Here is a 15,176-nt window from a genome sequence, read left to right on the forward strand (position 1 = left end):
TCTACCACCCGCCGCCGCCGACCCCGAGGCGGCGGTACTCTACGAGCTCGCACACGAGCTTGGACTTGCGCTCGTCCGGCGCGCCGTCGTCCGTCTCGCGCGGGCGCGGGATGCGGAGGCGGTACCAGTCGCCGGCGTACGTGACGATGACGAGCTGTCTCTCGCGGCGCGTCTTTGCAGCACCAGCCGGCTTGTCGGGCTTGCGGAAGCGGGCCCGGGGCTGGGTACGCACCGAGCCGGTGGACGGGCGGCGCTCGACGCCGCCCACGCCGCGGAACGTGCTCTGCGTCGGTGTCTCTGCCCTCCGTAGCGTCGGCGTGGCCGTGCGCGTGCTCGTCGCGTCCGACCCGAACGAGTGGCGCTCCTCGCGCGAGCCCATGCTCATGCCGCCCGTGGGCCTCCTTGGCCGCTTCTCCTCCACCACGGGCGCCGCCTCGTCCTCGACGTCGACCTCGATCCAGGCCACGGCGTACCGCTCTGCCCACTCGCGCTCCTCCGGCTCCTTGGCTGCCTCCTCGTTGATGCGCATGCTTGGCACGCCGGCCGCCTCGGCCGCGGCGCCGATCGCCGAGCTGAACGCGTGCGGGTTCTTGCGCGGCAGCGTGTACTGCGCGTACGAGGCCGTCGACGAGAAGTAGTTTGGCAGCGATAACGCCTTTGACAGGAGGCCCGTGAGCGTCGGCTGGGCGCTGGCGCGTTAGCGGCGCCACGGCATACCACCTACGATTTGGCCGGCTTGGGCGCCCCCTCGCCCTCGCCGCCCCAGATATGCACCGTGCCCTTGTCGCTCCAGCCTGCCACGCGGCCGCCCTTGCGGCGCGCGAGCTCTCTGCGGCGCTCGTCGTCCCCCTCGGCCGCGGCGAAGGGCGCGTCCTCAAATACCGCGCCCCACACCTCGGCGGGATCGACGCCGCGGCGGAGCTCGGTCTCGAGCGCGCCGCGCGCCGTGTCCCACACGCGGAGGAGCGTGCCCCGCTCGCTCGCTGTCACGAGGTGCGCGCCGCTCGCGCTGCACGCGAGCGAGGAGAGCGGGTGCGTGTGCGCCAGCAGGATCGGGGACCGGAACGTGCCGCTCGAGACGGACGGCCCGCCGCCGACCGGCACACACGGCGGGAGGTTGATCAGCTGCACGTGGCCTGCCTGGCGTCCCGGGAGCGCGAGGAGCGTCGCGCCCGGCGCCGTCGCGACGGCTGCGAGGCCTGGCCGTCAGCCGTGCCCAGTTCGCCACCCACCAGCCTCGTTCTCGGCCGTCTCCCACTCGTTGATCTTGCGCAGCGCGAACCCGCCGCCCTCTGCGCCGTACTCGTACGCGAACGCGCGGCGGAGCAGCACGATGACAATGGTGCGGTGGCGCACCGCGATGCCACGTATCCTCTCGCTTTCGTCAGCGCCGCGCCGCTGGCCGCACGCACCTGAACTCGAGCTCGGCGACGGGCGCGCCCCGCCCGTCGTGGTACAGGACCGCCTTGTTGGGCGGAAAGAGCGGGTTGGACCCGCCGCCCTGCAGCGCTATCAGCGGCGAGGCGGGGAGCGGGACGGCGCGCGCGAGCGTGCCGGCGAGTGCTGGGGTGGGAGTGAGCTGTGCCTCTGAAGCTCCGCATCTCTACTCACTCCGCCGCCGCACCAGGCCGAGCGGGTACGTCCGCCACACCTCGTACCCCGTCTCGGTGGCGACGGTGAAGATGCCCGAGTCGTGCGCAAACGTCACGCCGAGGATGGGTGGCGGGCGGAGCGTCGACACCTGGTACCTGCTGAGCTGCATCGCGGTGGGGTGCGGCGAGGCGAGCCGAGCCGGCGCGCGATTATGCGTCTATGTGTATGCTGCGTCTGTGCAGCGCGTCTAGATGTGTGCGTTGAGCGTGGTGCGTTGGACAGAGCAGAGCAGGACGGGGTCGGTCGTCATCGAGGCTGGCTGGTCGAGTGGCAACCAAGGGCGGATCACGTGATCGCACCACGCACAGACAAGATTGTTTCCAACTCTTCCTGCACTCGTCGTCAACATCTTTTGTCCACACCGTCCCTCTTCACGCATCCAGCGCGCTCTACACGCCCAAAAGCGGCCGACACCGACTCGCACACCCAGCGCCACCCCGCCCCTCACTCTCCCCCGACTCCCCCCACCCCACCCACCCACAATGTCCGACGACGAGCGCATGGGCGACTTTGGCGGCGACAACTACGACTATGACGGCGAGGAGCCGGAGCACATCGAGTGCGTTGGGCGTCGGCTGCACGAGGACGGGCTAACCGGCGCGCAGGTACGACGCCGAGCTGCGCGAGGAGGACGAGGCGAACGGCGACGACATCATCATCGTGCGTTGAGTCGGCTTGAGGCCCGCTGACAACAGTCCGGCGACGTCCCAGACGACGTCAAGCAGCGCACCGGCAAGGCCGCAAAGGCAAACGAGGTCCGCGTCACCACGCCCTACATGACCAAGTACGAGCGCGCGCGTGTGCTCGGCACGCGCGCCCTGCAGATCAGGTTTGTGCCGCGAGCTTCGACCCGACAGCAGGCTGACCCAACCCCCAGCATGAACGCCCCCGTCCTCGTCCCCGTCGAGGGCGAGACCGACCCCCTCGAGATTGCGCTCAAGGAGCTTGCGTCGAAGAAGATCCCCCTCGTCATCAGGCGGTACCTCCCCGACAACTCGTTCGAGGACTGGAAGGTCGAGGAGCTCATCGTGCAGGAGTAGAGTCGGCGGCGTGGCATGTGTCTGGTTTCCTATGCATTGTATCGAGATACAAGTGTGTGTGGCGTGCGTATGTGTGTGCTGCCGGCGCCTCCAGCTGCGCACGCTCTACGGTCTATCTAATCGGGCAGCTCGCGCACGACGAGGCGCTCAAACCGGCTGTCTCGCCACCCGTCGTGCTCGAGCCAGTCGAACAAGGCGCCCTCGGTCAGGCCAAACACGCTCAGCTTGCCGTCAAGCTTGTCCTCGTACTCTTCTCCACGCAGGCGTGCGCGCTCAATCTCGCGCTCCGTGATGGCCTGCGTCGCCGCGTTGCGGCCCTCGAGCACTGACAGGATCTCCTCGCGATCGGGGTAGTAGAGCCTGGCGTCAGTGAGGCTCGGCACGCCGCGTGCTTACCGTGGCTCCAGGAAGCCAAAGATGGCCAGAGCAGCGCGGAAAATGTAGCCGTCGCCGTCGAGCACGATCTGGTCCCACAGCCGGCACGCTGCCGCAAACGGCACCTGCTCGACCAGCACCGAGCGAAAGTACGACTCGGGCAATCTCAGACCGAGGTTCTTGCAGTTTGCGTAGATCTTCGGGAACTGGTCGGCCTGGAGGTTCTCAAAGACGCGGTAGAACGCGTCAATCTCCTCGTTGTCGTTGGCGGCAAACGAGTTGAGACATGGCCGGGCGAGGAAGTTGACGAGCGAGATGAACGCGACGGGCAGAGGCGACACAATGATGAACATGGCCGCGAGGAGATTGACGTACGGCGCGTACCCCAGGCCGCTGTCTGAGCGGTACACAACCCAGGTGCACAATAGCTCCTTGAGATCGTCGCGGATTGGGCTACCCTCGTGGAAAATGTGCAGTGTTGGCAACGTCTCGTCGAGGTCCTTGTCGATCTGGTCCATAATGTCCTGAGGGAATCGGCCCTGCTCAATCGCGCGCGTTGCCCGTGCAGAGTACGTCTTGTACGCGTCTGGAAGGGTCAGCCGCAATCGCACACCCGCACTCACCCTTGTGCAGCGACAGCGCGTTGCCTATTGCCAGCGACCAGGCCTTGCCTCTTAGATGCTCGGGGCAGCCCTCGAACCAAAGCTTGCGGAAAGCGGGATTCGTCCGCACCTTTTGCACGCTAAAGTCGTTGCTCAACAACGCTTCCCAACGGGGTGTGACGGCCTGCAGGCGGCGCTCCTTCTCGAGCCTGACTGCCGCCTCGCGCTTCCTGCGCTCAGCCTCGTGCTCGCGCGACTTGGCCATCATCGACTCCCACTCGTGCAAGTGGATCTCATCTTCCGTCTTGTCCTTTGGCGGCAGGTGCTGGGGACGCGTCCGGGAGATGAACTTGTCGAGCGTGCTGGCACCCTTTGCGCCCAGGCCTTGTGGTGGCATGGCGACGGCAGCAGGCGCTCCCGAGTTGTGCGGGGGTGTTGTGACCTGCGGGACGGGCACGTTTGGTTTTGTCGGCGAGGTAGGCAGTGGGAATGGGTGAGGGTGCGCTGGGGGTGCGTGTCGACGTGGCGTCGACGTGCCAGAGGCGGCAGAGAACGACCCAGACGCCCTGGTCTCTGGCGTGGCGGCCGTGCTCGCTCCGGCCGTGCTCGTTCCCTCGGACGCAGGCGGGTCGGGGTGCACTGGCAGGACCCCGTGGGCCTCTGGCTTGCCGTGGCTGTCGATGCCGTACCCGCCCCACGACTCGCGCTTGACGTGGCTGGTGGGCTTTGCTGACGGATCGGCGGGGACGGTCGGCAGAGATTGTGGAGGCGGCGCGGCTTCGCCCTCGGCGTCGAGGGATATCGACTCGAAGGGCGCCTCGTTGGGCGACGCAAACTCTGGCGGTGGAGGGCTGTCGGGGACCGTCAAAGCCGGCAGGGAGGCGTGCACGCGGGCCGCAGGTGACTGGTAGCTGCGGGGCGAGGAGGCACCTGGGCTGAACGTGAGGGAGATTGGGCGCGACGAGGCCGAGAAGGTGGGGGACTTGAGCGAGCGGTGCGAGTCGACGAGCGGGGAGGGAGGCTCGGCGGAGCTCTCCCCGGGCTGGGCGAGCTCAAGCGGGGGGAGAAGCGGCTCGCGCCGCGATGAGAGCGAGGTGTCCTCTAGCCGCTCAGCAGCGAAGCCGTGGGCCTTGCCGTTGGCGAATAGCGTGCGCGCCATGTCTCCGTTCGCTGTCGTCAGTTGTGCCCACGACGCGGCACTCACCGTCTTCAGTCGACAAGCTGATGTCTCCAAACTCTCCGTCGTCGTCGGCTTCTGGCGGCTCTTCGGGAGCAGCAGGGACGGGTGCAAGCTCGTCTGCAGGTTCGTCTGCACCGGCCTCGTCGCGGGGGTGACTGACGCCAATGTCACCGTCGTCGTCGGGTGGAGGGGAGGTCGAACGGGCTCGCTCGTCGGATGTGTGCGCGTGGAAATCTGGCGCCGAGGGGGAGGGGGCCGAGGGGGCAGGCGCATTGTCGATGGCCAGGGCGCCCAGGTCGCCAGCCACATGCTCTGCCGAGGCGGAGGGGGCGGAGGGGTCGGCCGGGGGCGGCGGGGAAGGCGCGCGGGGCTCTGGCTCGAGTGGCTTGGGCGCTGGCGCTGGCTCTGGCTCTGGCGTCGGCTCTGGCTGTGCTGCTGGTGCTGGCTCTGGCGCGACCTCATCCTGCTCGACGCTCGGGCCGTTGCCAGCAGCAGCAGGCGGCCCCTCGAGCGCCGGCAAGCCGGCCGCAGACTCTGGCGTCGCGGGACGCGTATCGCCCTGGCTCGGTGGCTACGTGTCAGCGCTGTCGACGGCCGCACGTACCTCGCTCGGTGCGGGCGACGGCGTTGCTGGCGTCTTGGATGCCGCGGCCGCAGCCGTCGTCTTCTTCTGCTTGGTCTTCTTCTTGCCCATGGTGGGATGGAGAGTGGGATTAAGCTCGGGCGACGTGTTGCTGGTTTTGAAGTGCACCTGTCGCACATTGCAGTCGTCGTCGCGTCGGCGAGCCAGCTAGTGACGCTGGCGGTGGCTGGGTCACCGGCGTGGCGTGCCTGAATCGACATCCCTCGACACCCTCCACCGGCTTTTGCCTTGTAGCCACTACTGATGCATTCGGCCTGCAGCGTCTTCACGCGCCGACGTACACAACTGCATGCATGCAAGTTGGCTCTGGGGGTTGAGGAGCACCGTGGGCATCCGCCAAGCCCAAGTCCAGCGCCAGGTGCATAGAGGACGGGCAGGTATCAGTTGCGAAACATCCTTCCCCTGCTCGTGCGATATCCCGAAGACATGCATTGATGATTGTGACTACATCACTACGGTTTGGCGTCATGTGCAAGACTTGTTGGGTCGGGTTTTCTCATCATGGGCGGTGCCACTGTCGTCGGTCGGCCGCGGTCGGTGCGGGCTGTGAGGCAGGACGATTCGACTCCTCTGCCTCGTCTGCGCCGGCCATCTGCAGGCAGCGAGCAGTCTGCGTCGCTCGAATATACCGCAGTCCCCTTGCCCCCTCGGCCCCACTCTCCCCCAAAAAACGGCGCAGACGTACACCGCCACCGTAGCCACTACCGAGCCACCCACCAGCCACCACTCTGGGAACCAGAGAAAACGACCACGGAGCCACCACTCATGCCACTTGTCACCACCGGCACCCCTCCCCTTGCCATTATTGTTATCGGGTACATCATCGCCGCAGCGGGCGGTACAAAGAGAGATAGCGAAAACGAAAGTACTATGCACTCGTGCTCGGTCGCATGCGGAAGGTGCACGCAGAGCAGCGGCTACGGGCCAGCCTAGGCGCCGAAACCGTAGAGGGTGCGGCCCTGGCGCTTGAGAGCGTAGACGACGTCGAGCGACGTGACAGTCTTGCGCTTGGCGTGCTCAGTGTAGGTGACCGAGTCGCGGATGACGTTCTCGAGCTGGGCAAGTGTTAGAGCGGCTCGAGAGAGAGGGATGGAGGAGCGACTCACGAAGATCTTGAGAACACCGCGGGTCTCCTCGTAGATGAGGCCCGAGATACGCTTGACACCACCACGGCGAGCGAGACGGCGGATAGCGGGCTTGGTGATACCCCTGGGTGCGTGTTAGCTGCAGGCTCCCGTCGTAGCCGCCAGCTAACTCACTGGATGTTGTCACGAAGGACCTTGCGGTGACGCTTGGCGCCGCCCTTGCCGAGACCCTTGCCACCCTTTCCACGGCCGGACATTGTTGATGAGTTGTTGTTGGGGGGAGGTAGGAGAGGGGAAGTAGTAGTGAAGCCGAGGCTTTGGGTGTTGTTGAGTGGGATGAGATGTCAAACGATGACGGGACTGGGGGTTAAGTAGTCGTCGCCGGATGGCGCGGCAGTGGCGAGCGGCGCAATGTTTGTGGGACACTAACGGGGAGGGGCGGATAAGGTTGGGCGGTTCCAGCGATCGGCACTGATCAAGATCAATCGCCTGGGCCAATCACGCCGGGTGACGTGTGATCCGTCACGTGACTTTTGAGCGAGATCACAACGGCGTTGCGCCCGTTGGCCAGCACATGTTTGTTTACGGCCGGCGCCCATTTGGCCCAGCAGGAGCCAGCCAGTGCAGCCCAACGCGCCCACACGTCCATTGGCGTCGACATGACTTGCAATGTACAGCGCGCGCGTCGCGTCGCGCACGCCGCGTCGCCGTCGAGCAGGTCGCGTGAGATGCACTCGGGCCCACAAAGCCCAGCGACGAGCAGCCGCGGCACAGCGCAGCACACGCGCCACACGACCAAGCGCTAGCCTAGCCAAAACTGACGACCCCCCATCAGCGTCACCCACTCGCCCTCCCTCCTCCAAACTGTGCTGCCGCCGCCGTCATCACCGCACACCCAAGCCACCCCCGATGGTCGCCGCGGCCCCCGTCCCCGCCCCGGCCTCGCCCACGACAGCGCGGCACAGGCGGCGCGACCTGGACCCGAGCATCCCGCTCGCGCACCGCCTGCTCGCGTCGTCGCCCGACACGCCGCTCCCGCCCCTCTTCCCCGCGGCGTCGGACGGCGCGCTCCTCGCCCACGAGCGCGCGTACCGCCTCGTCGCGCTCGCGCTCCGCGGCTACGTGCAGGCATGGTACATCCGCATCTCGCCGCGCGACCGGAGCCTGCTGCCGGCGATAAACGACGTGCTCGTCCCGCTCCTCGCGCCGCTCCTCACCGCCGTCGCAGAGGACCCGACGCCCGCCGCAGACCTGCTCCTCCTCCACGTGCCCGTGATAGCCGCGACACACGTCAGCACGTACTGGCACGCGCGGGCCGCCGTCGCGTCTGGCATCGCGCGCGGAGACGACGGCGAGCAGCTCACCCTCGACGCAGCGTACCACGCCCGCCTGCCGCTGCTCTCCGTCGCGCCCACGGCGGAGGGCTACGCCCTCTCCCCGACGTACCTCACCGCGCTGGCCGACGCGCTGCTCGCGCTCCGCCTCCCGCAGAAGCAGTACGCCGCCGACGCTGAGCGGCTCATCGTGCGCGAGGTGCTCGCGCGCGCAGTGCTCTCCACTGTCGGCCGGCGACTCGCCCAGCCGTGGTTCTGGGCGCAGATACTCCTCAAGCTGCTCAGCGAGGACAAGCCACGCCTGCCTCCGCCGCCCCGGCGCACCGGGCTCAAGGGCTTCGCCGACGCCTTCCTCCGCCTCTACGTCCAGCTCGCGGCCGGCCTCCTCGCGCTATGGAACGTGGCCGTGTGGGTCCGCGCCGCGCTCGCAGCCTCGCCGCCCCCCGACCCGCGCTACCGCCGCCTCGCGGACCCGTGGCTCGCGCTCGGGCGCGCGTGGCTCGTCGAGCGCGCCGGGCTCGAGCCGGCCCCGCTAAGCACCCGCCTGGCGTGGGGCACGGTCGAGGCGGTCGTCGGGCTCGCCTCCCCCGCGATCGACCGCCTCCTGCCCCACCTCTGCGTGACGCGCGTCCTCACCCCCTTCACGGCGCTCAGAGTCGCCGACCTGCTCGAGCGCGTCCTCTTCCCGGACGGCTACCCCGGCCCGTCGCCGCCCGACCCGACCCCGGAGGAAGCGGCCGCGCTCGACCGTCGCCTCCGCAACGCCGTCTCGGCGACCCGAGTTTTCCGGCACGGACACATGGACACGGACAAGCTCGTCGACCCCCTCGCCGACGCGGGCTGCAATGCCCATCTTGTGGGGATGCTCTACGACACGGTCGTCGCTACCCTCGTACCCGAGCTGGCGCTGCACGACACAGTGTCCGCTTGAGTTTGCGGGGTGGAGCCGGCCGAGAGTTGCAAGGTGGCTTGCAGATCTCCGTCTGCATCCGTCACTGCGGCACGCGCTGCGGCGTTGCGTGAGCGCGTCGTGCTCCCTTCGGTTCGTGTTCGGATCGTGCACTCGGCGGTCGCACACCGCGGCGGCCTTCGGCCGGTACACGCCATGACGACTCGCAGCATGCCGCCGCGCACAACCGAAGTTCAACGAGAACGCCGATATCCACAGGACGCCGATCCACCAGGACGCCGAGCGCCTCGACCCACCCCACCCACCCACTGTACAATACTGCATATGACAATGTTGTAATGAGTCTAGTATGCTAGAGGTATCTATTGGCTGGTAATACTATAATGCGACGCTATGCTTAATGCCTAGAAGTCTGTTTAGAAGTCTGCCCACTCGTCGTCGTCCCAGTTGTCCTTCTTCTTGGGCTGCTCCTTTGCCGGCGCCTTGGTGGCCGCAGCGGGCTTGGCTGCAGGCTTGGACGCCGCAGCGCTGCTGCTACCCGACTGCGGCTGCGAGTCCCAGCTCTCGAAAAAGTCGTCATCGTGGCCGTCGTGGTACTCGCGCGCGTCGTTGTGCTGGCTCAACTGGCCGTAGCCCTGGTCGCGGGCCCGCGACGCACCGAGACCGAGCTTGTCAAACTGCTCGTTGATGTCGAGACCGGCGTGCTGGCGGGAAAGGTCGTTGACGTTCTGCCAGCCCTCGCCGGCCCGCTTGGCGGTCCACGCAGCCGCGCCCTTGGCCTGCGTGGTGGCCGAGTCGACGTAGCGCTTCCAGTCGTCGCTCGCGCCCTGCTGGTACATGTCCTGCGCGCGGCTCATGCCCGGCTTGACGACAGACTCGTTGATCTCGCGGCTCGCGGTCGTGACGGCCGACGAGAACAGACCCCAGCCCTTGGAAAGCGCGCCGAGCGGGTTGTTCTGGAAGTCGTTGAGCGTCGGCGCAGCGTGCGAGCTAAGGTGGTAGCTGGGGTGCGAGGGCTCATCGTCGAGCGGGGCAGAGCCGAATCCACCGTACTTTCCACCCTGCGACGGAGGGAGGTGGTCGGGGCGCGAGGCATTGGCATTTCCAAGACGCTCAAAGAACGCCTCGTTGCCACTACCACGGCTGGGAGGGCTGTCCTGGTAGGGGCTGTTGGTCCGGCTCGGGACACCGGACCCAGCACCACCGGCACGCGACTTGCGAGTAGCCGCAGCCGACTCGGGCCGGGATGTTGGTGGAGGGGCAGCCGAAGGCGACCACGGCTGGCCCGAGCACTCGGCCGTGAGCTGGTCACGTTAGTATGTTGAAGCCCTCCATCGCCCGGTAGGCCGACCCACCTTTTCGCGGTATTGCGATGCAGCCCACGAGTTGTACTTTTCAGTCATCCCCATGCCCTTGGTGTACCCTCCGTCGGGTCCATAGCTGTCGAGGAACTGCTTGAAAGCCTCGTTCCCACCAAGCTGCACAGGTTAGTCAACATTGCCGTGGCCGTACAGGGATGGACCAGCCAGCCGCACCTTCATCTTCTTGACCTGCTCCTCGGACCACTTGTCCATTGTGATGGAGCGGACAAACGAGATGTGAACGCCGAAGCCTAAGCTCCGTTAGCTGTGCATGCGGCATCGGGCCGATCGGTGTGTACTTACCGCGGTGGATGCCCGAGCACTCGAGGCAGATAAAGGTGCCATACGAGACGGAAGCCCACTGTGGGGATGGCGAGCCGCAGTCTACGCACACTGCATGCAGGGTATCAGCATCGGCTCGACTCTGCTATCAGTGTGTTTCATCTGCACAGAGGAACGGGGCAATAAGCATAAGGAGCAGGCAAGGCTGGCGGCACATGCACTGCAAAAGCATCGGTTTGGATGTTTGCAGTGCCGAGGCGGTGCTTGCGGATAGCAGGCAGCCACCGCCCAGCCAGGAACCAGCCATCATACTTTGGTTCATGTCCGCTTTTTGCAGAGCTTGGTGAAACTAAAGGGAGACGAAATGGCCGTCTACGCAGCTACTCACGTTTGTTTGCACCGGTGCCCATGAGCGTGAGAAGCTCCTTTTTCTGGTAGTTTTCCGCCATGCTTGGAGTGGGGCTTGGGGGCTTGGGGGTGGGTGAGTGGGTTGTGGTAGATGGGTTGGAGCAAGACCAAGGTTGTCTCGACGTGTCATCGGTGGCTGCAAGCTGTAGGCAGAGCGAGCAGGCATACGCGGGGAGAGGCCCACTGCCTACGCGGTAATGGACACGGGAGTATTTTGCCATGTGGTCTAGGGTGGAGGCGAAGTCGGAGCCCAGGCTAGGATCGACGTGCTCGGCGGCATCAGAATAAATGCCCAGCCAGTAGATCACCAGATAGATCAGCCCGCCCGCCAGATGGTACCATTGTCATGGAAGCAGTAGCCATTAGGCATCATCCAACGTCAGCCACTACTGGCCATTAGGCTTGAACCCGTCCCTCTTGCATTATGGACCAGACCAGACCAGACTCTCACGGACAATTGCGCGCTAAACGCCACGCCCGCAACACTGTTCGCGTGTCTACCTCCTCTCTCCCTCTCTCGGGGATAAGCCTTGTTCGGGTCACGGACAAGGTCACGTCTTTCGGGGAGAGAGCGTCGCGCGTCGCGCCACCTCTTCGGCACCCCAATGCCACCCCAATGCCTCGCCTCGCACACTGGTGCTGTAAGAGGGGCCGGGCCTACGCAGCTGACTCGACGACGTCGTAGTCGACGCGTCTGCAGTGCGATGCGAGCGAGCGAGCGAGCAAGCCACGCCACAGCCACACCAGTGCCAGCCAGTGCAGTCACCGGTGCAACAAGCTTCCCGGTCGCAGGGGGAGGTGTGTGCGATCATAATCACATGCAACGTCTCGTCTGCAGGCAGTATCGAGCTAGGTTGGTGTGGCGGTTCCCTTTCGACGCTATCCGCGTCAAAGCAGTGACACCCACTCCTCATCCTTAATTGTAATTGACTTGGGGTTGGCGCATATGCACCAAAGGCTCAGGGGTGAGTCGCTGGTCCGACAATGGGACCCTTACAGCCGGGCACTAGCGCTGCCGGGGGCTGATGGTGGGGTGGGGTGGGAGGAGGGGAGGCGGGGCTGTGGTGGTAGCATCCCCCCTTGTCCCCCCCGCCCCCTCGCGGCATGTTTGAAGAAGCACTGCGGGGGCAGTACACACCAAGGTTTCTCTCTGTCCGTCTGGGCTGTGCCTGGACGAAGCACCAGTCGAGTGGGTGCAGTCCCTGGGCTGGCGCCGTGCCGCCGCTTTTGGACCTGGCTTCGTGCTACAAGCCTGCGGGAGCCAAGAGTTTCATTTGGCCGTTTGACGGATACTTTGCTGCATTGCCTTGGCAGAGCTTTGGCGACCGTTTGGCCGTCTGATGATCCGTCAACCAGCAGCGTACGTACTTGCCTGGGCCATCGCCATAGGGTCTCGCCCTGGCGTGTTGTGCTGCTGCAGGGGTAATGCCTCCCGGATCAGCCCAGGAAAAACGTGCTGTACGCCTTTACGCCACCGACGGCACGGAGACAACCCCAGTCACCTCTGCCCGTTACGACAGCCAGAGAGATGGGCATTGGTGCGAGCGAGCAGAACGAGCCGACTCCATCGTCCTCCCTCCTCGGATCCCCAGTGCCGGTCCGCGACGGAAGGGACCTGACGTGTTATAAAGTCAGCTCGCGAGCCATACATAAAAGGCCAGTCTAGTCGACGCGACCTTCTTGTTTCCCCACAGCAACAGCACACACACAAGATAACACTGTCCGCCAGCATCTAGTCTATCCCCCCTCACCGGGTTACAGGTCACCACCCCTAGCTACCTCATCACCCGACGCCCTCGTCGTCGCTCGACACCTACCACCTCTTCTACACCACCTCTTCCCCACTCCCTCACACACACCCTCACCCACAATGCCAAAGAGCGAGACCTCCCCCCACCGCCACACGCCACCTCCGCCAATGGCCGGCCCTTCCTCGGGCGTGGCCATGTCCTCAACGGCTGGCCCATCCGAGCTTCCCTTCAACCCCCGCCCTCCCCCTCTGAAGCGTGGCGACGCCTGCCTCTACTGCCGCAAGCGCCGCATCAGGTGCTCGGCCACCAAGCCCAGCTGCCACCACTGCACCAAGCTCAAGCGCGAGTGCGTCTACGACTCTGGCAAGCCTACAAGCCGCGTCCGCAAGCTCGAAGACAAGGTGGCAGAGCTTGAGGGCTATCTGCGCGCCGCCCACGCCGCCAACGAGCAGCAGCCCGGCATGCCGATGCACGCGTCTCCACACGCGCCAATGCACACGACACTACCGCACAGCGACGGCATTGCTCCGGGAACGGTACACGGTCTGGCCGGCACGCCATACATGTACCCTCCGGGTCCGGCTCGCGACGGCATGGTCACCGCGTCAATGGGAGAGCCAAGCATGCCTGGCATGCCTCCAATGACTCCCCGCATGTCCTACGCCGACACGCCTTCATCGCACTATCCCCTGCCAATGGTCAGCACTGTCGGCTCCGTGGGCATGCCCGGCCACGCCCACCACCACGGCCACCAGCACTACCGACCGCCACCCCCACAGGTCATGCAGGGCCACACTGCCATGTCACCGCCTCCCGCCACGCACTCCACGCACGCCACGCACGCCCCCATCCGTTCTACGACGCCTTCCGGCAGTGGCAGCGGCAGCGTCGACGCGTTCCCCATCGACCCGGCACTCGGCATGTCTGATTCGGCGTCTGGCGCGACTTCTGCCTCGCCATACCACCCCGCCGCGTCGGTTTCCACCGCCCAGCATCAGCAACAGCAAATGATGCCTCGCGTCGCCGTGCCATCATGGCATCCGCAATTCTACCCTGGAAATCTCCATGCCCCCGAAATCTCCCCCTCCCACCTCGGCCGGGCAACACGTCCTCAGGTCCAGACCAACCACGTAATGCCCCAGGGAACAATGCCCGTCTCTCACGGCAGCTTGGAGCTTCACGTTCCTCTGCCATCGCCGTCTACTACATCGGGGATACCAACTCCACCTGATGCATCGAGATTCCAACCCTACGTTGTCGATGCAGACCGGGCCTCCTCCGAGCCAACACTCGCGTCTGAACTTGGACCAGGTTCGGGTGAGTGGGACCCAAAGGTTCTTTGGGAATCGCCTGAGCTTGTGGGCGTGGCCGGCTGGCTAGACGCCAACGACATGTCTCCGCAAGCCAGGGACCAACTGTAGGTCGAAAGACAAATACGCTCAAACTCAACTGACCGTCTCAAAGTCTCGACCACTTTTTCCTAGACGATGAGCGGGACAACACAATAGTGCCTGCCTTTGTGACCATCTAGGCGGCCACGGACGGGCAGATGGCCGTTCCCTCGGCAGCGGCCCGACGCGCTTTCGCCTTCGCCTTCCCCCGTTTTTCACGCTCTCCTTTGTCGCGACGCGACGCGCGAGCGCGCCAGCGACTCTGGGAAACGGGCGGCTACCGAGGGCTCCCGACCGTCGCCAAACATCCGCAGTAGAACACATACTCCTTCTCTCCCAAGTCTCCCAAGTCTCTCGCCTCGCGCCTCGCTCCCTAAGATGGGACCGACCCGCGCCTTGGCACCTGTTGTAATTACATTCCAACACAGAGGACCACCCTCCAGTAAGGCCGGACACTCTGCCAGCCATAGATTAATTATCTCTGTAACAAACAAATGATAGACTTGTTGGGTCGGGCACCTGATATAGAGAGAGCATGAATAGATTAGCATCAGAACGAGTTGAGTTGGAGGCACCATCGTCGAAGACGGACAAGCCAGCCCTGGCTGCATGCATGACAGAGACTAAATTAAAGACCGTGCTGCGGACCCGGTGTGCGCGTCCTAGACGCGTGTCTGAGCGTGGAGCGGCGTCGAGGGGGACAGAGTTGCACCGTCGGTGCCGCCAGTGACGACGCGACGTTATCGTCGAAACCATCCTGCCCGTCACTGTTCCCCCCCTTACCCCCTTCCCCCCTGAGATTTCAGGCGTCACTAGGCGCAGGTTTAATTGAAGCTCCCCTTGGAATCGAGTCGGCGGCAAGAACGTGGTTAGTCGCGCACTTCTGTTCGCGTGCCTAAGTTGCCACGTTACACTCACGTGGATGGAGGCAGCGGAGACTTCCGTCTACTCCGCCGACCGAGTGTAGTAGAACAATGACCAAGTTGCTCGGCAGACCAAGTCGTCGTCTATTGTCGTCGTTGTAATCCCCCACACACGCCTCGACACACCCCACACACAGCCCACACGCACAGCAAGCACTTGCACCACGCCCCCGTTCGCATGCTCGGTTCTATCAAACCGCGTCTGCCCTCGCAAAGGACACGACTGGTGCTGCAGCAG

At 65.1% G+C, this 15,176-nt stretch overlaps 7 protein-coding genes across 7 annotated transcripts; 3 read left to right on the forward strand and 4 right to left on the reverse strand.

Moving 5' to 3' along the window:
* Position 1: 1 nt before the first annotated feature.
* On the reverse strand, positions 2-1,762 carry HSV2 (Phosphatidylinositol 3,5-bisphosphate-binding protein; the record flags this gene model as incomplete). The annotated part of the gene is made up of 5 exons (XM_069348941.1): positions 2-689; positions 725-1,199; positions 1,233-1,378; positions 1,413-1,563; positions 1,612-1,762. The coding sequence occupies 5 exons, from the start codon at positions 1,760-1,762 to the stop codon at positions 2-4; spliced, it is 1,611 nt and encodes a 536-aa protein (XP_069212485.1).
* A 373-nt stretch (positions 1,763-2,135) lies between these two features.
* Positions 2,136-2,693, forward strand: RPO26 (subunit common to RNA polymerases I, II, and III; the record flags this gene model as incomplete). Its single annotated transcript, XM_069348942.1, has 4 exons — positions 2,136-2,212; positions 2,259-2,313; positions 2,349-2,482; positions 2,531-2,693. The coding sequence occupies 4 exons, from the start codon at positions 2,136-2,138 to the stop codon at positions 2,691-2,693; spliced, it is 429 nt and encodes a 142-aa protein (XP_069212486.1).
* Positions 2,694-2,809: 116 nt separating this feature from the next.
* Q8F55_000289 (uncharacterized protein) lies at positions 2,810-4,829 on the reverse strand (the record flags this gene model as incomplete). Its single annotated transcript, XM_069348943.1, has 3 exons — positions 2,810-3,053; positions 3,090-3,654; positions 3,692-4,829. 3 exons carry the CDS (start codon positions 4,827-4,829, stop codon positions 2,810-2,812), a joined length of 1,947 nt encoding a protein of 648 aa, XP_069212487.1.
* Positions 4,830-6,422: 1,593 nt separating this feature from the next.
* Positions 6,423-6,835, reverse strand: H3F3C_1 (Histone cluster 1; the record flags this gene model as incomplete). Its single annotated transcript, XM_069348944.1, has 3 exons — positions 6,423-6,548; positions 6,600-6,702; positions 6,753-6,835. 3 exons carry the CDS (start codon positions 6,833-6,835, stop codon positions 6,423-6,425), a joined length of 312 nt encoding a protein of 103 aa, XP_069212488.1.
* Positions 6,836-7,487: 652 nt separating this feature from the next.
* On the forward strand, positions 7,488-8,843 carry Q8F55_000291 (uncharacterized protein; the record flags this gene model as incomplete). Its single annotated transcript, XM_069348945.1, has 1 exon — positions 7,488-8,843. One exon carries the CDS (start codon positions 7,488-7,490, stop codon positions 8,841-8,843), a length of 1,356 nt encoding a protein of 451 aa, XP_069212489.1.
* A 395-nt stretch (positions 8,844-9,238) lies between these two features.
* GCS1 (ADP-ribosylation factor GTPase-activating protein gcs1) lies at positions 9,239-10,914 on the reverse strand (the record flags this gene model as incomplete). Its single annotated transcript, XM_069348946.1, has 5 exons — positions 9,239-10,126; positions 10,178-10,300; positions 10,358-10,434; positions 10,487-10,576; positions 10,854-10,914. 5 exons carry the CDS (start codon positions 10,912-10,914, stop codon positions 9,239-9,241), a joined length of 1,239 nt encoding a protein of 412 aa, XP_069212490.1.
* A 1,829-nt stretch (positions 10,915-12,743) lies between these two features.
* Positions 12,744-14,045, forward strand: Q8F55_000293 (uncharacterized protein; the record flags this gene model as incomplete). Its single annotated transcript, XM_069348947.1, has 1 exon — positions 12,744-14,045. The coding sequence occupies one exon, from the start codon at positions 12,744-12,746 to the stop codon at positions 14,043-14,045; it is 1,302 nt and encodes a 433-aa protein (XP_069212491.1).
* Between the last annotated feature and the right edge of the window lie 1,131 nt (positions 14,046-15,176).

This window comes from Vanrija albida (genome assembly GCF_041260175.1).
Source record: "Vanrija albida strain AlHP1 chromosome Unknown contig_1, whole genome shotgun sequence".
NCBI classification, from domain to species: domain Eukaryota; kingdom Fungi; phylum Basidiomycota; class Tremellomycetes; order Trichosporonales; family Trichosporonaceae; genus Vanrija; species Vanrija albida.